General features: G+C 39.6%; 2 protein-coding genes across 9 annotated transcripts in view; both read left to right on the top strand.

Annotated features, from left to right (window-relative positions):
* LOC115684369 (disease resistance protein RPV1-like) overlaps positions 1-24,994 on the top strand; it is an 83,483-nt gene that overhangs the window by 33,802 nt on the left and 24,687 nt on the right. Inside the window, exons 1-7 of one of the 8 annotated variants that reach the window (XM_056318781.1) lie at positions 12,519-12,762; positions 12,909-13,527; positions 13,636-14,731; positions 16,268-16,618; positions 17,698-19,286; positions 20,581-20,796; positions 22,653-22,768. In XM_056318781.1, the coding sequence (XP_056174756.1) occupies positions 12,633-12,762; positions 12,909-13,527; positions 13,636-14,731; positions 16,268-16,618; positions 17,698-18,879 (3,378 nt within the window). In that variant the 5' untranslated portion in view covers positions 12,519-12,632 and the 3' untranslated portion in view covers positions 18,880-19,286; positions 20,581-20,796; positions 22,653-22,768. Of the gene's footprint in view, positions 1-12,516; positions 12,770-12,868; positions 13,528-13,635; positions 14,732-16,267; positions 16,619-17,697; positions 19,287-20,580; positions 20,797-22,652; positions 22,769-24,994 lie in introns of those variants that run through there. The other 7 variants (XM_056318785.1, XM_056318783.1, XM_056318787.1 and 4 more) reach the window with 7 other exon arrangements.
* On the top strand, positions 19,144-20,730 carry LOC130140141 (superoxide dismutase [Mn], mitochondrial-like). Its single transcript, XM_056318754.1, has 4 exons — positions 19,144-19,272; positions 19,382-19,452; positions 19,971-20,001; positions 20,581-20,730. The coding sequence occupies exons 1-4, from the start codon at positions 19,144-19,146 to the stop codon at positions 20,728-20,730; spliced, it is 381 nt and encodes a 126-aa protein (XP_056174729.1).

Here is a 24,994-nt window from a genome sequence, read left to right as displayed (position 1 = left end):
CATTTATATAATATGCTTTCTCAAGACATTGAAAGAAAATCAAGAGTGATAGTAATTTGGAGGTGATAGAGGGATTTGAACCTTCGAATATTTGATTTGATGTCACGGGAAAAATCCCGATTAATCCCCTTTCTTTTTGTCGTCTTGCCTCCAAGTTATACTCGTTTAGACTGCGATATTCCAAATTTTATTGGTTTTCTTTTTGGATTTAATCGTGTCCATCACATTCTCAAGATTATGGATTCTCCAACTTCAAATAAATCATCTTTCGCACGCCGTAGCTATTTCAGGAGACTATGGTTAGGAGTCAAGACTTTGAAATCACACTTATGTTCTTCACATTTATTCTTTCGATTCATGTGGTTGTATGCTCAAACCTAAATCTGTTAAAATGGGACATAAATTTATTTCTTAACCCATATCTGATAGTTTGGGTCTTTTTTATGGATTAGTAATATTCAGTAAATAAATCATAAATGAATTTAGAATGATAAGGCTCAAATAATGTAAGTGTTAAATACGTTAACAACTTACTTAGATCCAACCTACCTCTATTACTCTCTCTTCGCTCCCTCTCGCCTTCACTCGATCGCGCTGGCTCACTCCGTGCTCTCGTCTTAGTTTGGGTATGAGTTTTTCTAGATTGGGCCAAAAATAGAAGTGTTTTAACAATATGGGTCTAATCGGATACGTGTTGGGTACGAATCACTAAATTTGTATTACATGAAAATTGGTCAATTCGGCTCGAACCATTTTCGACCGGATTCGACCCACCTATTTGATAGTTCTAATAAAACCCATAAATAAGTTATTTAAATTCCAACTTTGGTAAAACAAAAGAAAGACTTTAAAAAAAAAAAAAAGCAGGACCTATGGGGTCCCTCGACTTTTGCTTAATTACCAAACCACCCCAAACCTCACGCGGGATTAACGCAAAAAAACCGATACCCACTTGCCCCCGCGAACAAACCCTCGGTTTTCTTCATCGTCACTCCCACGTCGACTTTCCACTCTGTTCTGCCACGTCCTATAAAAAACCAACCTCATCCTCTTCTCCATCTGCTTCCTCATCGCCATTCCCTCCCTTCACAGTCTTCCACCGACCGCGCCAAGGCTACGAGTTCGTCGCTCTCTCTGTCGAAATGTCGCTCAATCACAAGCTCAGATCATCGTCCTCCCCGTGCCTCCTATTCTGCTGCTTCCAGGACGGCCACGCCGCCGCCGCCGCCTACCACGAGGCCGCCTCCTCCTCGGACGACTGCGACGACGGCAGCAACCCCCGCGAGGCGGCTCAATCGCCCTGCTCAATCCGTTACAAGTGCCGCAGCCTCGTCGCACGGTTCGGGAGGTGCCGGTGGAGGCAGGGCCACATCACCGCGGCGGCCTCGGGGTTCGGGTACGATCCCATGAGCTATGCGCTCAACTTCGAGGACGATAGAAGCCGGGAGTCGAACGAGGAGTTCCCGGCCAGAAACTTCTCGGCGAGGCTGCCGGGGAAGTTGCCGAGGGGAGTCGTAGCTTGTAGTTGACGTCGTTTCCTCTGGCAAAAAAAAAAACATCTTTTTGATTTTGATCGACAAGTTGGGTGGGGGCTATCAACAGTCCTTGGAGGGATCCCAGTTGCCTGTACATATTGTAGATTTTGAGATCTGAAATTCATGGAAATTCTGCTTCTATATGTCGTCCTCGTCTCCGTTTTGCTTTCACTTTTTTTCATCTGGAATTTTCCATGTTCGAACAATTTTTGCTGATTAAGTAGTGTTGGGTCAATGAAATGCGAATCGACAAGAAGCAAATTTAGTATTAGATGAATGGGATTTACTTTAAGGATGACGTGGATGATAACTTCTTTTTTGGTGGATAGGGATAGGTAGCGGCCGTTTCGACCCGGTTAGGTGGCAGGCCGTGTCTGTTTTGTGCTAGGCCGGGTCAGGCCCACGGGCCAGCCTAGGCCCGACAAGTTTCACATTGAAGAATGTAATCGTGATTTTATTTTGGAAAATCTTCAATGAAATTTCTTTTTTGCTTTATCATCCCATATATAAAAGAAAGCTGATAACGTGGGATTTGATGGTGATGATATGCACAACAGAAGTGAAAATTTATAAACAAATGGTCTATGTTAATTTATTTTTAGATTCTGCTCGACAATTTATCCATGAATTTGAATGACAAAGTGGAAAAGACCTAGGTTTTTTATTTGGAGAGATATCTCTTTTCATCAAAACTAATTTTTATGGAAGTAAAATCCGACAATTAAAAAAAACACATCATCTTTTAATATACATGGGAATTTTATTTTTTTGGTAACTAAATCTTACATAAAAATAGAAAAACTTAAAAAGAAAGGAAAGTAAAATCATTTGTGACCGGCACTTTAAATTGCAATCTAATAATCGAGGGCAATTTTATCTTTTCGACGAAAATCGGGCAGACCTAATCACACAGAAGCGGAACTAGTGCTGCCCAAAAATTATTTAAATTCAATCTTGGCAAACACGGAAAAGTTAAAAAAGGTAGCAGCTTATCCCTTATCCGGTCCCTCGACTTTTGCTTAATTACGAAGCTGCCCCAAAAATGAAGTAGTGGTGGGGTAAAAACTGAAACGAAACGTAACGTCACGCGGGATAAACTCGAGAAACCGCGTCCCCACTTGCCCGCGACACATCACTCAGCACTGCCTCCGCTCCGCTCCGCCGCTTGTGCCGCCGCCCGCCACCGTCCTTATCCCGTCCGCCCTATAAATTACCCCTCCAGCCCTCATCCTCACACACCCAAAATGCTGTTCATCCACAAGCTCAGATCGTCCTCCCCGCGCCTCCTGTTCTGCCACCTCCACGACGGCGGCAACGCCGCCGCCGCCTCCTCGGGCCGTGACAAGGGCGGCCGCCACGGGGCGGGTCGATCGCCCTGTGCGTGGCTCCGCTCGACGGCCCGGGAGATCCGGGACAAGTGGCGGAGCCTCGTCGCTCGGATCAAGAGCCGCCGGAGGAGGCGGGGCCAGGTCGCGGTGGCTGTGGCGGCCGCCTCGGAGTTCAGGTACGACCCGGCGAGCTATGCGCTCAACTTCGAGGACGATTGGAGCCGGGAGTGGGACGGGGGGTTCCCGGTGAGGAACTTCTCGGTGAGGCTGCCGGTGTCTCCAGATCGGTCGCCGCCGGGGAAGATGCAAACAGAGGAAGTCGCAGTAGCACGCAGCTAAAGTTTTTCGTCTCTGAAAAGATTCGTTTTGATTTTGATCGACAAGTTTGGCTATCAAGGTCCATAGTGCCCTTACAATTTGTAGATTTTTGAGATCTCAAATTCATGGAGAATCCATGGAACTTCTGGTTCGATGTGTGGTTGTTGGCTCCATTTTGCTTTCGCTTCCTGCCGGGAGCGATCTGTGTTCAAGCAACTTTTTGCTGATTAGTGTTGGGTCAACGGAATGCGAACTAACAAGAAGTGTAAATCATGTCTTTGGATGAATCGGATTTACTTTATGGGTATGATGATGTGGATGCAACTTCCGTTTCTTGTGGATAGGGATCGGTAGTGGCCCATGCACGGCCAGGCACGGCCATGCATAAGGTGGCGGGCCGTGTCTTGCTCCGTGCCCGGGCCTAGTTATGCCCTAATGGGCCGACCTAGGTCCGACATTTTCTTATTAGATTAGAAAATATAAATGCTTGTATGGAGACCTTAGTTATCGGACCGTGACAAAATGCAGACTTAATGTGAATATGGACCTAAATAAAAGTTATCGAGTTGGGTCAGATATTATTTCTCGTATCCAGGGAGAGAGGGAACCCTATGGAGAAAGGAATGGGGGCAATGGCTATCTCCAAAGTGATCACCATCTTGATTTACAATGGTAAGCGCCTAAATAGTCATGATCATTATCATCTCTTGAGACCGGCCACTAGAACAAAAGGAAAAGAGAAAAAGGAAAAAATGAAAAAAAATCATAATTATTTTTAAAAAAATTGTCCATGCCAATGCTATTTATGCTACACAGGACGAATGGTGTTGACTGGACCATAATGTCGGTGATTTCTGGTCAAAATTGACCGAAAGGACTATATTGACAAATCGTCAAATCTTTAGGACTAAATTGATACAATTGAAAGGTTTATGACTGAATTGAGCGCCGTATAATAGATTTAAGACTTTTTTGGTAATTTTCTCCGCATTTGGCTGTTTAGGAATATATTTGTGTGTCGATTAGACACACAACATAAGTTCATCGAAAGTAAATAATTTCATTTTCTAAAAAAAATTTATTGGTTCATTTAATTTATTAGATCGAGAGTTTTAAATTATCTAGTAGTTGTCTTGTTTTTCTTTTTAATCTCTTATCTATTAGTTAGTTTGACAGACGTTAGCATTCAAAAGTTATTTAAGCAGGCTTATTTAAGCATTCGGTAATCACTTAAGAGGAATTTGCCACATCAAGTTATTAAGCAAATTTAGTTGGCGAAGTATGTTTAGCATTTAACAGTAAAATGAATAAGAAAAGTCTTAGGACCCAATTTCTTCACTTATGTTATAGATTTAGTAGATGATCCAAAGAGTTATAGTGATAATAAGTCTAGACCGGATGCACATATGTGGAAAATGGCAATGGATGTTGAGGTAAAGTCTATTAAGCAAAATAATACAGGGTCATTAGCTAATCTTCCTCCTAACACCAGAACTATAGGTTCTAAATGGGTGTTGACGAAAAAAATTAAAAATCGGACGATACCATAGATAAATTAGAAATTCCAAATAAGGATATGATGTAGATGCTTTTTCTCAAAAGATGGTCTAGAGTGAACTCTGTCTCAAATAAACGACTGAAGTGACTATTTAATTTCAAATAATGACATGAAGTGGCTATTTGATTTCAAACAAGGATCTAAACTCATCGATCAGTGAGCACATGCTTATTCTGGTAGCATGAGTGGAGGCAGTTTTGTCAGAGACATTTCTTTTTATGTTTCTTTTTCTTTTCCTATTTTTTCACTATTGATCTTCTTCATGCTTGAAGTGAAGTTGTAGGTCTCAAGCTCACCTCTAGATCTGGCCATCTTCCATGGCCACTAGCATCGCGTTCAAGCATCGCCTTGGTTGGCTCTTCAAATCTGGTCGTCCACGGCAGCTGGCATCGAATGAGCTCTCATCTCTCTATAACTTGTTCCCAAAGCCATTTTCTGATAAAATCACCTATGATTTCTCTCTCAATACTTTGATTTCGCCCCCAAAAAACCTCCAAAGAGCCATGGGACAGCTTTGGCAAGAAGACCCTCAACTGCTAGTCTGGCGATCGCAAGCAGCATGGCTCTGATAAGAATAAGAAGAAGTTTGAGTGGTGACATCGCCCTCATACGTTGGTCGGAAGCAACAGAAATAGAAAGGGTCGCAGGCCGCTGCGAGGTACGATTTTCACACCGTTGACCAAGTGCAAGCTCAGGCTGCTGAAGCGGGAGCGGATCAAGGACTACCTACTCATGGAGGAGTTCGTGACAAACAAATATCAACTCAAGCCGTGGTGACAAGTGATGACGGCTCGTTCGGCGCTGGTGGCCATGAATGGCCAGATCTGAAGAGCTGGCCAAGAAGATGCTTAAACGCTGAGCGACGGGCATGGAAGATGGCGAGATCTGAAGATATGCGTGGGTGAAGGAGGAAGAAGAGAAAAAAAGTGAGAAGATAAAAAAAGAAATGTCTTTGGACGATTTTATGCTTGGTGTCGGAATAAACATGCGCTTGCTAACCGGTGAAGATTTGACAGACCGGCGAATTTAGGCCTTTATTTGAGACTAAATTGCCACTTTAGATTCTTACTTGAGATAACATTCACTCCGAACCCTCTTTTGAGAAAACTCATCTACTTATGGCACTTATTTGAAATTTTTTCTAAATAAATGTAAGGCAAGATTAGTGGCTAAAAGGTATATAAAAAAGGACTTGATCACTTTGATGCTTATTCTCCGGTAACAGGGCTTACAACAATTAGATTAAATGATGGTTTTAGCTTCTATACATAATTTGGTAATTCGTCAAATGGACGTTAAAATTTCCTTTCTAAATGGCGACTTAGATGAAGAAACTTATATCTCAACAGGAAGGCTATATAGAAATTGGTCAAGAAGATAAAGTTCGCAAATTGAATTACTCTTTGTAAATAGAATTCTCGCATGTGTCATTTCCTTTCTCTATATATCCAGTGGCATCTTCTAGGAAAAACAGAAACTAAGAGATCACGATTAATAATACTCTATCCTTTGTTCCTTCTTCTCCTCTTCATCTCTTTCATGCTTTCTCTGTATTGGCTACCACTTCTAAGCTTGAATCGTGTTCATTTTTGCTTGCTACATAGACTAAGTGAGGAAGATTATAGTCAGGGCATTGTATTAGGGGACAACATATCCATTGGAGCCAACTATATTGGATCGCGAATCCCATTGAGAAAATCACTATCTTTAAGACGGTATTATTGATACGCCTAGTTCTAAATTTTCATCTAATATTTTTTAATTCCTATAACACATATTTGATTCATCTATTTGGGCACTGATTGGCATCATAGGTGGGCTTATCTATATTTAGTGGGCTTTCTCATAATAAAAATACCAAACCTGATATCCCTTATAATGTTGTTTGCTCAAAAGAATATGATTGAAAAAATTACGACATTTTAAATTGTGCGACTTTGAATTGTTAGTTTGACCGTGAAAGTACTAGGGGTGTAAATGGTTCGGTTCGGTTCGGTTTTTCAAGAAAACCAAACCGAACCGAACCATTAAGGGTGCCCCCTTGAACCGAACTGAATTTGAACCGAACTGAATTGGAACCGAACCGAAAAATCGATTTGGTTTGGCTCGGTTCGATTTGGTTCGGATCAGTTTTCTGTTTCAAGTTCATTAAGCAGAGAGAGAGAGAGGAGAGAGGAGAGAGAAGGGGAGAGAGAGGGCAAAATAGCCCTAAACCGAAGTGTTTATTTTAGTTCGGTTCGATCCAAACCGATCCGAACCGAACCGAACCGAAAAGAAAAATTGATTTATTTTGATGATCCGAACCGAAATCAAAATCGAACCGAAATGCACGAAATTTTCGGTTCGGTTCGGTTATGACACCTCTAGAAAGTACAATGAATTGCATACGATATTTCCTTCTTCTTTTCTTATCACTTTGTGTTGATTCCTTCCTTAGAAACAAAAGTAAAGGCTTTCTTAGGTGGAACTAGAGGTGGCCAAGGGCCGGTTTTGGCCCGAAACCGGACCGGAACCGGCCCGGTCAAACCCGGGCCCGGCCCGTTGACCGGGCCCGCGGTTGGAGACCGGAACCGGAACCGGCCCGTGGCATACGGGCCCGGTTCCGGTTCAGAAAATTGAACCGGCCGGAACCGCCGGTTCGGCCGGTTCTGCGAAAAAAAAAAAAATTTATCCGCGGCGGGGCTCGGAGACGTGCAGCCCCGCTGCGGGCTTGCACCTTGCGGCAACGACTACGCCCCAACGGGCGTTTTTATTAAAAAAAAAAAACACATAACCGTTGCAATTTTGCAACGGTTATGTTTTATTTTTTTTAATTCTAAATTTTCTTCTATTTTTTTCCTATAAATTCTCTCAAATTCTCACAATACACACACAATTCTCTCAAATTCTCTCCAATTCTCTTCTCTCAAGTCTCAAATTTTCTCAATACTCGAAATTCTCTCAAATTCTCTGAAATTCTCTCAATTTTCTCAATCCACGCAATTCTTTCTTAATTCTCCCAATTAATCCGCTCAATTCTCTCAATCCATTCGAAAAATGGCAAGTGGAAGTCGAGTGCCAACTGGCAAAGGTAAGAATATCGCGACGGAATCCCATCATTCTTTTGATCCTCGTGAATATGCAGATTTTCAAGATGATAAAATCAACATTTTTCGCGATGTGGAGCGCATCCTGACGCAAGAAAGTTTTCATCCTCCTGCTGAAATATCTACAACAAAGGAAGCGGAACGGGAATTTACATCTGACATTTGGAATCACTTCACGAAAATGGAAAGGTTTGATATCGGTAAAAAAAGGTATGATATAATTTGTAAATATTGTGGAAAAATATATAAATATACAGGTGGACAAGGATATGGAACATTTAAACGACATCTTATGAGCAAACATCCAACCGAAACGGGAATCGATATCGGGCAACAACAAATTTCCGGGTACGTCAATCCTAACACTTCCCCTTTATTTCGTTTTAATGAAAAAACTTATAAGGAAGAATTAGGCAAATTTATTTCCGTTGAGCATTTAGCATTTAATTTTGAAGAAAGATTTGGTTTTAATGAATTTGTACAAAAAGCATGTGCTCCACAAGCAAAACGTGTTCCTAGAAATTCAATTAAACGAGTAATTAAAGATCTTTACAAAAATGGAAAAAATGATTTACAAAACTTTTTTATGCAATTTAATGGATGCGTGCATATAGGTAGTGATATTTGGAGTGATCATTGGCAAAATCATTCTTACATGGGCATAACATGTCATTGGATAGATGACGAGTGGACTATTCAAAAAAGAGTTATTGCATTTAGAGTTTTCGATGATCATCATATGGCAAATAATATTTATAGAATAATTAGGCAAGTTTTAGAAGAATATTATTTGCTTAACAAAAAATTTTCAATTGGTTTTGATAATGCCGCAGCAAATACCGCTTCAATTGCCGAGTTAGAAAATATTTGTAAACCCGCTTTTGGCGGAAAATTTTTTCACATTAGATGTGCTTGTCATGTTTTAAATTTATGTGTACAAGATGGTTTGAAAACTCTTGATATTTTTCTTCAACCAATAAAAACGGCGATTCAATTTTTATGGAAACATCCCCAAAAAATGAAAGAATGGGGTAGATTTTGTAGAGAAAATGGCAAAAAGCCAAAAAGATTTTCAAGAGATGTTCCAACTCGTTGGAATTCTACTTTCCACTTGCTTAGTGAATCTTTAGCATATAAAGATTTATTATGTGCATTCATTTCTAATAATATACCTCAGATTAATTTATACCCACAAGAGTGGCATATTTGCCAAAAAATTTTAGATCTTTTAAAGGTTTTTAATGATGCAACTTATACTTTGTCTGGTGTTTATTATCCTACTACACATTTATTTTTAGTAGAGTGTACTAATATTGTCGGAACTTTTGATGAATATGAAAATGATGTTGAATTACAACATACTATAGTTGCAATGAAAATGAAATGGCTTCATTATTATAGTGAAATTCCCATGATTTATTTAGTTGCTTGTGTTTTTGATCCGCGTTGCAAATTGGATGGCTTAAATGATTTTTTGCGTGCGTATTATCAATGTTTACATTATGATGTGACAAATGTTACAACCATAGTACGTGAGGTTAAAAACGTAGTAATAGAATTATATAATGAATTTTATACTAAATATAATTTAGGTGATATTAGATCTTCTCAATCTACGAAGATACAAAATGACAATACAGGTAAAATTAGTAGATGGTACCAACTTTTATTACATAGACAAAAAAAACAAAAGGGAGTAATAGGAAATATTTCTGAATTAGAGAGTTATCTAACCATTTTATTTGAGTTTACTGAAGCCGAAGGTGGTACAGATTTTTTTTATTTTGGATTGGTGGAAGAGGCACGCAAGCCAATACCCAATCCTTTCTCTTATTGCAAAACAGATTTTTTCAACCCCTTGTTCCACAGTTGCAGTCGAACAAGCATTCAGTGCCGGAGGTAATATTTTGAACGAACATCGTTCAAGATTAGATCCAGAATTAGTGGAGATGCAAGCTTGTGTTGCTGATTGGACGAAGGCTCAATACCGGCAACAAGAGATAGATCGGAATAATGAATCCGAATTCTTTAACGATGGAGATACTACCGCTACCAGTATCCGTACTGGAACGGGTAGTGACGATTGAGGGTAAAAGAACTATTGGAGTTGGCAAGTATTTCGGGAACTCTTGTTTCTCATACCGGGTACGCCCACTTGAGCTTAGGGAAACCGAAATATAATCCGACGATATGTGACCTCTGGTCCCCTGCGCACGGAATGTTTAGATTTTGGGATAATTTTAGGGTATATATATTGTACTCCTTTTTTTTTAAGATCGTTGTAACGAATTGTAATGTGCTTAATGATAATTTATTAAGTTGAAGCCCTCTCTTTCTCTCTTGTCTTTTTGTCCCCAAATTTGAGTACAATTTACATTTTAATCACAATTTATATTGAATAATGTTCTATCACAAGAATAGTATTTATTTTATTTTTTTATTTTCATTTCTGTTTTTCCTTTTCTGTTTTTCTTCTTTTTCTTTTCCTTTTCCTTTCCTGTTTTTCCTTTTTCTCTTTTGTCTTTTTTCCTTGTTTCTGTTTTTTAAAATTATAATTTATATTTTTTTTTTTTCTTCCTCCGCGGCCGGCCATGGCCGGGGTCGGCGCGGAGGTCGCCGACGTCGGGCGAGGGGCCCTCGCCGGCGTCGGGCGAGGCTCGACCTCGCCGGCGTCGGGCGAGGCCGGCCCTCGCCCGGGCGGCGAGGCCGGGCTCGCCCGACGCCGGCGAGGGCCGCCTCGCCTGAGGCCGGCCTCGCCCGGGCGCCGGCGAGCGCCGCCTCGCTGAGGCCGGCGACCTCCGCGCCGGCCCGGCTATGGCCGGCCGCGGAGGAAGAAAAAAAAAAGAAAAGGAAAAGGAAAAGAAAAAAAACAGAAAAAAAAAAATCGGAACCGGCCCGGAACCGGTTCCGGTTCACACTTGGCCACGAACCGGAACCGGTCGGTTCCGAACCGTGGCCACCTCTAGGTGGAACCAAGGGTCGTCACTGTCGCTGACGACACAAATTTGACCATACCAATTGAACAGTGAAGATTCCATGACATGAACTTTACCCATGACATCAACGAACCTTTTCTTTTTAGGACAAAAAGAAGGAAAGGACAAATTGCTGAGACACGAAAATTGAATTTTAAAAAGAGTTCTTATTTAGAACACGTCATGGAAATTTCTTTGAAGCTTCCTGGAGCTACGGATTGAAAAGAATAATCCCTTTAGCTTACAAATAGCTTCAACCTTCAAAAAAGTGGGTGAGGAAGAAAAAAAAGCAAGTCACTTGACAAGGGACCCACTCATCTTTTGAAAATTCTTAGGTGCACGCTTCTGTTTCACACCACTTTCTTCACAGTAATGGTCCACTATTTGTTAAGCCCACTATTTGTTAAGCTGTGATACATGTACAAAGATATCTCTCTATATACACATATATCATGCAACTTAATTGTAAAGAAATCGAATTGAACAGACAAATCAGCATAATATTTTACAAAATGACCAGATGCTAAAAAGAGTGTGTAAGATACTCCTCTTAACGTTTTCGTCCTAAAAATTGCCATCATCTCTTTCTCTAGACATTGTTGAAAAAAAATCGACAGCAGCTGCTTCAACTTAATTTGCGTTTGCTAAACCACAGAAAAGGGCAAAAGAAATTAAGCTGGTGTCACCCTTCAGCAGCCGAGAAATTAGACAGGAACTTCGTTTATGGTAATCCCAATTGAATGAGCCGTAAAAATGGGCACTTTTCTTTAGATTGTTCTAACGCCAATTTGCCAGCATGAACATATGTAACACAGTTACACAGTTCTCTAATCACTTATGAGTATTGTATTGTTGGTGTGTTTTCTTGTATAATTTCTATTAATAGAAAAAGCAAGTCGTGTCAAGAAGCACCTGCGTAGTTTCCACGCACCCTCCGCATAATGCTGCGGAAATTGCCCTATAATTTTTTTTAATAGCAGAAAGTGCTGTGCATTGGTAACAAAACGTGGCACGCAGAGAATGGTGGAGACCACAACAATATAATTGGTCAAAGTCTAGATATTGTAGGTGATGATCTTGGCTTAAAATCTAAGCAAAAGAAGAATGTCCCCATGAAATAAAAAAAGGTTTGACAAAAAACAAAATAAAAAAAGTAAAAATGTATTATTGAATAAATATTCGATCATGGAGAATCCGTTGGCCGACACTGAAAGAATAAAATTTATGTAAAACATAAAAAATTATTAATTTTTTTTGGTCGGAAAAAATAGTAATTTAAGGACAAAGACAAAAGTGCATCAGGCAAGAGGCAAATGATGACTAGATAATCTTTAGGCTTGACGTGACATGGAGATATCTAGTTTGAGGAACTCAAATTGTTTTGAGAGAGATTTAGTTTGAGTTACTTTTTCAGAGAAATCTCTTTTAAAAAAAGCAAATCAGATTATAGATTGAGAATAATAAACTTTCCTTATTTGAATATTAAGTGTCATACAGACGTTTTTTTTAACAAATTCTGATTCAATCCGACAATTGATATGTTTTTGTCATCGGCTCATCTACCCTAGCACCAGGAGCACGTGATTATAGCTAGTTAGCTTTCTTTTCCACTTTTATTTGTTAATAGAAAAAGCAAGTCAAGTCAAGGCTGTCAAAGCCTCGCTGGATCTGACATTTCAATAAAAGCACAAAAGCATTGCACGTCAGTATTGCTCATTAAGTTCCTCGCACCTTCCGCGCAGTGCTACGGAAAGCACGCCAGCAATAATTGACTTTTCCGTACAGCATGCATCGCAGCGGTTCAATTGGCACGATGAGTCCTGGATCATTGGATGGCCAGAACTCAGCTTTGTTCAAGCACGCAGAATAAAAAGGGTTGCGTGTGGGTTATCCAACGTCGAAGGCTGAGAATCGGTGGCGATCACAGGAGCGTGTGGATTGCGTCGTTTGAGCACTCCTTAGGTAATCGGTGACTCCTTGCTCTTCTCCTCTTCTCTCTTCCTTCTTTTGATCGCTCCATATGTTTTGATGAGTTGTATGAGAACTTTTGTTTTTTTCTTTAGTGTAGCTCTCAATTGAGTTCTGAGAGACATTTATGCAATTCTTAGATCTGGGATTCCATATTCCTCTTCTTTTGAGGCTTCGCTCCATCAATCTCGAGATGAAAAGAAAAGAATCTACTCATTCAGAAGATATGATATACGGAGCATCTTCCTCATCGACCTCTCCACATGTAGGTGATTATGAAGGCGGCGGAACCAAAAAGCCGAAAGGAAATGACTACGAAGTGTTCTTGAACTTTAGAGGGAAAGACACTCGTAAAGGTATCACCGATTATCTCTATACTAGCCTTGTTGATGCAGGAATTCGAGTGTTCAGAGATGACAATGAGCTCCATGTTGGTGAGGAAATTGGTCCGGAGCTTCTCTGCAGTATTACACAGTCTAAGATCTCGATCCCGATTATATCTGAGGATTACGCTTCTAGCAAATGGTGCCTTTGCGAGCTTGTTCAGATGTTGAAGTGTAGGAAAAGCAGAGGGCAAGTAGTGTTGCCCATATTTTACAAAGTGGAACCCTCACAGGTGCGACATTTGACAGAAAAATTTGAAGATGCTATCAATGCACATAAAGAGAAAGTGGAAGAAATGGTTGTGAAGGAATGGGAAGAAGCGCTCAAAGAAGTCGGTTCCTTGAAAGGATTGGAATCGGAGAAAATTAAGAATGGGTACGTTATCCTCCACTAAAACATTGTTTGGTTTCTCATAACTAGATCTTACTTAAAAAAGAATATAAATATTGCCATCCTATACTGAAATTCGGTGTTATTTGACAGGCATGAAGGAGAATTAGTTAAAATTGTTGTCAGAGAAGTCATAGGCGAGTTAAAAAGACCTTTTCAACTAATTGTTCCCAAAGAGTTGGTCGGAATTGATAATCGTGTAGAAGAAATTATGAGCTTCATAGATGCTAAATTTAATGATACAAGGATTATTGGAATTTATGGAATGGGTGGTATCGGTAAGACAACTCTTGCAAGGGTCTTGTACAACAATCTCTCCAGTCGTTTCGAAGATCATAGTTTCGTGGCAAATATTCGAGAAACATCTCTACGCAAGGGTATTGAACGGCTACAAAAGCAGCTCATTCGCGATATACTAAGAAGTCCAGAAAATGTGTCTAATGTCGATGAGGGAATCGGTATCATCAAATCTCGATTTACAAGTAAGAAAGTCCTAGTTCTTCTTGATGATGTGGATGATAAGGCTCACTTGAATGCTTTGGCCGGAGAAAGTAGTTGGTTTAAATCTGGAAGTATAGTCATCATAACCACTAGAAACAAGAGTATTCTTGACGAGGCTAGGGCAGCCTACATGTGCAAACTCGAGAAGTTGCCTTTGGATCCATCATTGATTTTATTTAGTAGACATGCATTTCGAAAGGATTCTCCTCATGGTGATTATGAGGTTATCGCTCGTGATATCGTGTCTACTACTGGGGGGCTTCCCTTAGCTCTTGAAGTTATAGGTTCTTTCTTGCGTGAAAAGAAAAATAAAACATGGAAAGATACATTAAAGAAATTAAAGAAAGTGCCTAACCAGAAAGTGCAAGATACATTGATGATAAGTTACGAATCATTAGATTATGAGACGAAACAGATATTTTTGGATATAGCATGTTTTTTCATTGGATCATCTAAACAAAGTGCAACTTATATGTGGGATGCTTGTGAATTATTCCCGGAGAATGGAATTGAAGTATTGAGCCTTATGTCGCTAATTAAAATTGATGAAGACGGCAATCTAATGATGCATGATCAACTGAGAGATCTTGGAAGGGAAATTGTTCGTCTAGATGATCCAAAGGAGCCTCAAAAGCGTAGCAGATTATGGATTTGTGAGGAAGCCTCGGACGTGCTTGACAACAACAAGGTAAGAGCTATCTCTACTTGTCTTGGTTAGTCAACGTGAGTCCTTCTCTTTCTTGTTTGAGATAAGATTATTGTCAGTCTCCAAAACTTTTCACTTTTACCAGCAAAAGAGCTCTTTCAATTAGAAACTGTTTTTGCCTAATTCTAGGACATAATTGAGGAGAAATTTCTTGGTCATTGATGATTGATATATATCTTTACCCGGTAGTACATGATGAGGACATTCTCCTTTTGGTAACTTCAACGCAACAACAAAACTACAAATAAAAATCATAATGTTTGACAATGCACTTTCAGAGAAAACCTGACATTTATAAATTGTTGGGCCCATGCTTTTTTCACATTTCTGTTTGATGCATGTGTTTGATGTTTGGATTCTTCTTTTGATTTCTTGTGAGGTTTTTTCGCTCTTTTTTCTTTTACTGAGTATTGACTTCTTTTGAGTTGTTTGCTATGATAAATGAGACATCCATCCATTTGTGATGATTAGCTATCCTTGTTCTGTATTTTCCAAACTGGGTTAAGTACAGATTTAGTCTCCTAAGTATCGCTACTTGTGGCGATTTAGTCCCCTATCCCTTCTTTAATGCTCAATGTAGTCTTTTATCTTTCACAATTTGTACAATCGAGTCTTTTATCGTCAACCGCTAGTTGATACAGTCAATTTATTGATGTGGCTTTCATATTTATCTACGATATATGTGCAACATTGTAATTAACCCTCTAAACATTTATTGTTTTCATTCTATAGACTTTTCATCGTAGTACATAATTTTTTCCATGAATTTGCTATTTTTTTTTGTGATGATGGATAATTTTTGTATGAACGCCCTAATAACATTTATTGTCAAATTTTGACTACCACGTTATTATAGATATATCTACAACGGTCAACTCTTAGTGAGCATTTTATTTAGTACATATTTAGTATTTTTATATCATTTACGTGTTAAATATGAGCTATTATGATTTATAACTTTTTACCAATTTATTTCACATCATTTACTTAGAAAATATTTTCTCATAATGAATATTCAAACAACTTTTCAATCATAACAGTCATCACTTATTGCACATTTTGTTATAGTCACTATATGATTTTAATATTATTTATTTGTAAAAAATGACCCGTTGCACATAATAAATGATAAATCCCTCAATTGTTTCCATTCCTATAAAATATATGTGTAACTAGAACAAATATGTGTGTACAACTAAGTGACATATGTTATGTGGTAAGATCTATGAATTAAAATAAGACATTTGAAGGAAAAAGTTGAGATTTTACAATAAGTGGGATTGACAGATTCATAAGTATTCTACTTAGATCTTTTAACAGTCGAAATACTTTTAACTTCTGCTGCACACTTCAGTTTCAAGACCTTGATCTTTCTCCTATTCTTCTCAAATTCGATGAAAGTAAAAAGCCTACACCATGATAGTATGATATCAAATTGAAATTAGTCCTTCTTTTTATATACAATTGGTCTCATTTCATCAATTAAAACTTCTAGTCCACAATGTTTCGTAATTGTAGGGCACTAGTAAGATTGAGGCCCTTCGTCTTCACAATTTTGATCGGCAGGCCCTTTGTCGTCACAATTTTGGTTGGCTTGGTGAGATTGAGGCCCTTAATCGTGCTGTTTCGGACAGAAAAAGTTACCGAGGTGAACAATTTAATGAACTCACCAACTTGAGATTCCTTCAAGTGTACGGTGTGAATTTCACCGGAGATTTCCAAAATTTGCTTCCTCAATTAAGATGGCTTCAGTGGTGGAATTGTCCCTCAGATTTCGAAGTGGCCAACTTTCATCCGAAAAATTTAGTCGTGCTCGATCTATCAAATAGTGACATTACAGAGGACTGGGGAGGATGGGATCCACTCAAGGTAAGAAATTGAGAAGATATATCTGTTGTGAATAATAACGTGTTACCAAAGGTGCAATCGCCCCCAGTTCTCCTTTCTTTCTTTTAGAAAGGTTTAATATCGTTCCTCGGATTCAGGATTTTCAGGTAAATATAAGAGGAATTTATAGCTATCTAAATACTCAGAATCTTTTGCCCCTTAATATGTTTAATTGATAAAACTCAACAACCCATCATGCTTAACCTTAGACAATACTAGAAAGAAAAAAATTAACTATATTAATTAAAATCAATCAAAATTTTAATTACTTAATTGTGCCTATTTTGTATTTCATTAATCTAGTTGGTTTATGGCTCTAAGATAATTTCTCCCCGTGCAAAAGCATGTCTTTTGAGCGATTCTTGTTATATCTCTATATCAATCTTCTTTCTTGGAGAAACAGAAACTCCCACGCAGTGACTTGTGTTGTACATTCATACTGAAATTCTAAATTCATTTTAATCTTAGAGTAATGGATATAATTTATGAATTTCTCTGACTTGTTGCACGAAATATTTAATCATTATAATTGTTGATTACGGAAGTCGTGACTGTATAACACAAATATAAATTATTAATGTTATGAGAGTAATAAAGTTATCCTTCCAGTGGCATTAATTTTTTTTGGAATACAACATTCTTTATATCTTGTTCATATAACATCAAAAAATTGCTTTTCATAATTAAACTACCCGTTATTGAAGTGTCATCTGCTTTTTGATAATAAAATTTGCTTATGTCTAATCAATGGCATCGCCATAGCTCTTAAAAACTGAATATATTTTCTCTTTGAAAATTTGTTCGAAAATAAACATGGTTAGCACTTGTACGTCCCTAACATTCTTTTTGCAATGGATATGCTTTAAAAAAATCAATATGGTGGTGTAGCCTAATACTACTGATAAAACATTTAAAATTAAATAAGACAATTGTGAAAGAGTAGTGGAGCATAGGTATTTTTCAGGAATTTTAAAGGTTCTTAAAAAAAAAAACAAGGAATAGAGGAAAATCACACATTGCAGCTTTCCAATTTCATTCAGGTTTTCCTTTGTTTCTTTCAGATGGCAACCGAGCTGAAAGTTCTCAACCTCTCGTATTGTAAACATTTGAGAAGAACTCCCGACTTGTCTGCTTTCAAAAGCTTGGAGATTTTGATTCTTGGAAACTGTTGGAGTCTGGAAGAAATTCATCCTTCTATCTGGCATATCAAGACTCTCGCCTCCTTGAATGTCGAGAATTGTGGGGAACTGAAGGAGCTACCAGCAAGAGTAGGGAGAATGGAAGAATCGAGGGAGCTTCTCATGAATGACACCGCTATAAAAGAGAATCCTATTTCAAGAGGTTTTTTGATGAAGCCAAAGACTCTAGGTGCTCTAAGTTGTGATAAATTTGCTCAACTTCCAGAATCCATGGGCTCCCTTATGTCGTTAACTCAGCTAAACTTACGTGGGATAGGGATTGAAGAATTACCTGAATCCATTGGTTCTATGGAGCTGCTGGAGACTCTTAATGCCTTTGGCTGTGAATCATTAGCTTGCATACCTAGCTCCATAGGCAATCTAGCATCTCTGTTTCGCCTTGACCTATCGGCATGTCGATCGTTGAGAAAGATCCCCGACTCGATTGGAAAGTTGGCATCGTTGACCGAGCTGCGATTAGCGCTGACATGGATTACAAAATTACCTGAAAGCATTGGGAATCTGCAAAATTTGAGGATCTTGAACATTGATGAAACTCTCGTGACGGAATTGCCTAGTGCCATTGGAATGCTGTCGAAACTTCAAGTGTTGAGTGCATCATGGTGCACATGTCTGAAAGGATTGCCTAATAATATAGGCGAATTGGTTTCGCTAAACAATCTTCGTTTATACAAATCGGGCATTTTGGGCTTGCCAGAAAGCATTTCTAAGCTCTCTTCTCTCCAACATCTCGGTGTTGCATTTTGCGAAAACCTTCGAGGAATACCGGAACCGCCCTCCAGCTTAACAGCTCTGCACATCACTTTCCCAAGTCCATCGTTACCATTTCTTTCCAAACTAACCCTTCTCGAGGAGCTCACTCTTTTCGATTGCCGTCCACTTGAATGTCTCCCCGAGCTTCCCGTCCGACTATCCAGGGTTTCTCTTCCATTTGATACCGACGAGGAGCGCTTATACGAATTGATCCGCGACAAGTCCTTTGGGCTAAGAAAAGTCGCCAGACGCTGGGGGTTAGGGTATTTCATACACTACGACATTGAATAGGCATATTCCCAGATTGTCCAGAGGTAACGAGCCCAAATTCTCCGGAGGTGACGAGCCCAGGTGTATATCTGACTGAGCTTGAAGATCAGCTCCCATGGCTCTCCGCACGCTGCTGGCCGGAAAAAACCCTAGCCTCCGCCTCCGGCCTCGGCTCCAATTGGCGGCGTCGCCACGAGCTTCCGCGGCCTCCAGACCTTCTTCCCCCCTTTCCCCGATCTCCCCTGCGACTACGGCGCTCTCCAGCCCGCAATCAGCGGCGAGATCATGCAGCTGCACCGCCAGAAGAAGCACCACCACCGCCAGGCCTCCAACACGGCGCTCGAGCAGCTCCACGACGCCATGGGCGAGGGCGACGCTGCGGCTGTCGTTAATAAGTTGCAGAGCGCCTATCAAGTTCAATGGCGGAGGTTCGATTCTTTTCTGTTTTGTCCTCTTGTTTCTTTCGTTCCTTCTGTCTGGGATTTAGTTTTTGTTCAATGCTCTCGACTTTGTTCCATTTAAGGTTAATGGACTGAAGGAAGGCGTTATTTGTGATGAAAGCTTCTTGAGATTCAATGAAATTGAGAGTGAAAGGTGGTCGAGAATTTAACTCATGGACAATTGAATATAAGAAGCGGCACATTTCAAAGATGAGCTATCCTTCGCGAGGGAACTTGTAGTGTATATAAAGCGACTGATCTGGCTTTGCCAGCACTAGGTAAGATAAATCTATTATCTGCAGTCGCAGCTCATGTCGAATCCTTGATGGGTTAGCTCCCCTCTAGAGCCAAAGTTCCTGGTTTTTTAGTATTTGTCTGCCATAGCTCACCAATGTCTGATTGGTTGTCAATAGCTTTTTCCATATCGATGTGAATGGTGCGCTGGTCCTCCTGACGAGCCATAGTACTATAGAATGTACAGAGTGACAAGTTTTGGATCTATATGGCACTAGTGAGAATGGGTGGCATTCAAATGTGACCATATTCAGATTGTGTCGTGCTTCCTGACTAGGAGGAAAATTTTGTTGAGGGTTGTCTTTCCGTCCTGAAGACAGTTGCTTAGATTAGTCACTGTATCGGTAGGTTTTATTTATTAGCACATTCTTATTGCAGTTGCTACCAACTAAATGGAAGTGGAAAAGAGGTGAAATTAGGGTTTCTGAGTTTCGTTTTTGAATAATTTACAGCATGTGATGAACAAGTGTGAAATGTTGTATCAGATATTATCAATTCATTTTTAAGTAAGCTTCATAGGCATTGCGGTGGTAGTTCACGCAATTTGGCAAAGGCATGTTGAACCACGACTGTGATTGAACTTTCTTACAGAACTCCATCACCTTTGAAACACGCTTCATTCAGGTCTATTGCTCGAAAACAATTTGCAGAAATTTTGTGTTTTTTTTTTAAGAGCACTGATGGCTGTGCCGGCCCTTCTATTACCTCTTCTTGGTTTTATAAATTATCCAACAATCTTAAATTTTCTTTTTATTTTCTCTATGTGCATATTCAACTGTTAAATATTAGCTTTTGCCGCTTAGCCCGTTATTATCCTTTATGATTTTGCTCCTCTTACGATTTTGTGGATGTAACCCATGTTCAGGTCATGTTAATCACTTCATATTCTGGAATAATCTTGCTCCAATTCAGGTAAATGCATGTTTGACAAATTTTGATCCATGCGGTCGCTCTATGTCTCTCTGACCTCATATGTTGGGTAATGCAGGGAGGAGGTGGTGAGCCACCAAAAGGTTCCCTCAGTTGGGCCATTGACAATCATTTTGGCTCTTTAGATGCACTTGTGCAGAAAATCAATGCAGAAGGTGCTGCTTTACAACATCAAAACAAATGCTGCGAGTTGCAAGAATCTAGTTGAGATTCAGGGGACCTTTCGAGTTCGAAACATCTAAGGCTATCAAGCGTTGCAAACTGCAAGAGTCTGGTAAGTTTGGATATCTCTGTGTCCATTCAATCACTTGGCCTTTCAAGTTTAAAGAATCTAAAAGAATCAGATGCTGCCAACTGCGAGAATTTAGTTGAAGTTTGAGGCTTTGACCCATATAGAATATCTGGAAACGTTTTGTATCTCTGGATGCGCATCCATTGAAAGATTCCATGCTGCAAATTGCTGAAATCTAGTTGAAATTCATGGTCTTAACAGGTTGGATTGACTGGCAAAATTGAATATCTCTGGGTGCTCTTCTATTAAAAGATTACCAGACTTTTCCAGTTTAAAAACTTTGAATTTCACGCTGCAAATTGCAAGAATCTAGTTGAAGTTCGAGGCCTTGATTGATTAATTAGAATCTTTGGATAGTTTTAATGTCTTTAGATGCATGTCCATTAAAAGATTACCCGACCTTTCAATCCATTAAAAGATAAACAGACCTTTCAAGTTAAAAATGTCTAAAGGGATTCTATGCTGCAGACTGCAGGAATCTAGTTGAAATTCACGGCCTTGAGAGGTTGATTATTGGTAAGATTGGATATCTCTCATTGCACATCCATCGAAAGATAACCACACCTTTCCAGTTTAAAGAATTTGAGGGCTTTCATGTTGCAAACTGCAAGAGTCTTGTTGAAATGTGGCCTTGACGGGCTGGATTTTTTGGTAAGATTGGATATCCGTGGTTGCACTTCCCTTGGAAGATTATCGGATCTATAGTGCTCGAAAACCCTGACAAGGTTGAACATCAACCACTGTGAGAAGCTACATGACATTCAAAGCCTAGAGATATTCTCATCCTGCAAAAGTTTGTGTATTCAAGGATGCAAGTCGTTAGCAAAATTCCCAGATGTGTCGAAATTGGAAAATTTAAGGAACTTGATAGTGACAGCTTGTTGGAAACTATCAGACATCCCAGGGCACAAAAGATCGAGATACCTATAAAGTATAGAGATTTCATAATGCTTGTCAATTGTCGCACGAGACTGCGACAAACTAATTGGGCCTCGAGGGCTTGGAGACTTGGAGCTTCCACAAACTTTAGACATTTCCAGATTCAAGTCGCTAAAGCCAATATCTGAATTGTCTTGAGTTTTCCTCATATAGAATATCAGCAGTTGTTTTGTCAGGTATTCATGAGATCACATTCTGGTGATAGTTTGATATTTGAGACGATCCCTGTCCCCTAATAAGGCAAAATCTTAGACTTGATAAAATCATGAATGGAGCTGGCAGTCCTGGTGAATCATCCGTGAGTGATTCTTTTTTGTACACTACTGAGTGATTCATGTTTCTTAGTTGGAATATAATCTTTCTTGATCATGGTAGGAATGTAACTGGCAGCCCTTGTTGGAGGAATAGATCATAAGAATGCCTTTTGAGAAAATAATCTGTCATTTGTCATCCACTATGATTCTTCAATCTTAGCATGATATCGGGAACCACACTTTTAGATTAATAATGTTTTTTCAAGTTTTGTATTTGAAGGTTGTTCTGCTTGCTCGCAGGTCATCTATAACATGTTTGTTTTGTTTACATGGCGAGTTAAACTTTTATTATCTTTTGTTGATTCTTATAATGGCAGGCATACTGGCTTATACTTGATGTTGATACAGTGGAAATTACAAAACATTGAAAGAACAAGCAGCTCTTTAAGCTTTGACCATAGTCATCTCAGTTTCTTAAGGTGGATGACTGAAATCCCACACTCTAAAATGACGTGAATTTGCTTGCTTTCCTGACTGCTTGAATTGGTTTTTTATTGTTCTGCGATGTTGCAACTGTAATTTTCTTTTGTCTGTTCTCCTATAATTGCTCAAAGTAATTTAATGTTTGACATGTGAATTATTAAGGAAGCTTCTGGAGGCAAAGTACAAAAACACATAGGCAAAGGAGAGCGATCATGCTGCTGGACTTGTGGTGCTCTGGATCCCCAAAATTCGACGGGTTCTTTCAAGCTAATCATCAGGTGTGAATTTGATATGATGCAAGGCTGCAAGAGTGACTTCATAATTTCATTGTCATTTTAAGTTCTTGATCAGCCGTTTGTGTTGAATTTGATCCTAACAAGATTCACACCGTTTTTCCTGTCACCACGTGATTTACTCTTCTGCTCATTTGTCATTCCAATGGTGGGATTTTTTCGCATCGCCAATGAGGATTGGTTCTTGTGATGCTCTATTTCGACTGTCCAGTATGCAAGTTTTTGTCTCCTGCCGCGTTCTAATTTTTCTAATGATCTTGGTTTTCATGATATTGGAACTGTGAATAGAGCCGAACTTCAGGGAGGAGAACCATATATTTGTTCCAAAGAAACTTATGAACTAGCAATGTTATCTATATGAATCATGCTGGAATTATGAAAAGAAGCATTTTAACAAGTTTATTCACTTTATGACGAGGAGCAACATCTCACGATCTATCAATAGTCCACCTATATCTAGTAAAAATAATGATCCTCATGTATAATGAACTCACATAATAAGCTTATGGCAATGGACATGAACTGGACTAGCAGTGTTGCAAAGAGATACGAAGCATCACTTCCAAGTGGTGGCGGAGATGTGGTGGTCCCAGTGGTTGGGGCTGGTAGTTACACGGATCCCAGCTGGACTGGGGGTCGGGGATGGTGGAAGTTTCACTGACGGCGCCAGCTAATTTTTGGTCCTGAGAGCAACGGTCACTGTTTGCAAAGGTGTAGATGAAGTAATACTGGCAGGTGTTGTCAAGGGAAAAGGTGGCTGGCCCGTTGGTTAGTGTATGAACATAGAAGCGCTGTTGCAGTTATTGTTATCACCATTTGACATGTTCACGACGTCGTGTGACCCTGTGTTGAAGTAGAACACTGCAAAAATAATGGAAGATCATTGGCATTAAAGAGTGAAGCTCAAGATTGATTTTTCGGCCACTGAATCTCAAGATTGATTTCACATAAGTATGTCTATGCAATTTAAATCAGGAGATTTTACTAACAGAGCTTCTGTAAGCTAGAAATTATGAGAACTGTTTTTTCTTATCTTCATATGTTAACTTTCTAGCATTTATGCGCCAAAAAGAATGGGATATTGAGTTCTCTTCAGGAAGGTATATATAGATTTATGTCTCTCCCCTCTGTGAGAGCTTCTCTCTCTTTGTTGAGAGCTTTCCCTACATCACAATGATGTTTTCTTTCAGCTATCTTCCTTCATGATCATCACCTCCCATTCTTTTGATCATCCATAATCCTCATATTTGCTCTTTATCATCATTAGTTATTTCCATCTGCTTTCTATTTTAGTCAAGTCTCTTTGGCATTGTTTCGTCGCTTTAGTTTTCCTATCAATACACTGCCCCTATCAACTGTTCGACAACATTTCTGAGTTTATTCTCTGCTGATCTATTTCTTTTTTCACATTACAGGATGCCTGCAGAGGTTCCCTTAACATCGCAAGCATCTGGTAGACAATCTTCTGGGGGATCATTTGGTTGGAGCAAGTTGAAGATGAGGAGGCTTTGATGGTTTTGATTAAAAGGATTTTGTTGAAGTGCTTGAGTAGGCTGACTAACTAATGTTTGAAGGAAAGCCTGGGCTGGTACGGTTGAGATTACAATAACCCCTCAAAATAAGAAAATGTGTTTTCTCAGGTTTCACGATTGGCACCAAGCAGGGAGTCCTAAGTTCTGGCCCTTGGTCGATTAGGGGAAATTGCATAAACCTGCAGAGATGGGATGCTCAGAGGAGACGGGAGAACCTCTGTTTTCATGAACTGGAGGTGTGGCTGCAAAGACATGGATTGGCCTTTGACAAAATGAAAGAACAATGCGAAACCTATTGCTCGTTGGGTGGGCAAACTGGTGAAAGTTGGGTCGATTCACACCAAATCTCGGGGTCGTGGATTCCTTTGTCCTAAAATTTCCAGATGCTATATGTGTACTGTGGAGTAAGGCACTAGCTTTGTTACTTTGACTGAGTATAAAACTTTCTGAGTGGTTGGTGAGTGAGTTTGAGATTGAGATACAGAAAGCCGGTACTAATCATTCACCGACAAGAAAAATTCCAGAATGATGCATTCACATCTGCCTTTTGATGGCGTGAAAGGTCAGTTCTATGATATTGCCCGAATGGATTGCGGGATGGGGTGGGAAGAAGTGACGTCTCTCAAACGTTTGTAATGGGATTGAGGAGGACGATTTGATAATGGACTGCGATTCCACA

The sequence above is a fragment of the Syzygium oleosum genome, unplaced genomic scaffold (assembly GCF_021117445.2).
Source record: "Syzygium oleosum isolate NSW1041296 unplaced genomic scaffold, Sole_v2.1 Sole_v2.16, whole genome shotgun sequence".
NCBI lineage: Eukaryota > Viridiplantae > Streptophyta > Magnoliopsida > Myrtales > Myrtaceae > Syzygium > Syzygium oleosum.
Note: the sequence above shows the minus strand (reverse complement) of the source record. Positions and strands in the feature narration are given on the sequence as shown.

Bases quoted from the DNA above. Each gene is read 5' to 3' on its own strand.
- LOC130140141 (XM_056318754.1), top strand. From the start codon at position 19,144: ATGCAGCTGCACCGCCAGAAGAAGCACCACCACCGCCAGGCCTCCAAC. The intron at 19,273-19,381 runs GTTCAATGGCGG...GTTCCATTTAAG, and splicing joins AGTTGCAGAGCGCCTATCAA to GTTAATGGACTGAAGGAAGG. The intron at 20,002-20,580 runs GTGAAATTAGGG...TGGGTAATGCAG, and splicing joins TAAATGGAAGTGGAAAAGAG to GGAGGAGGTGGTGAGCCACC.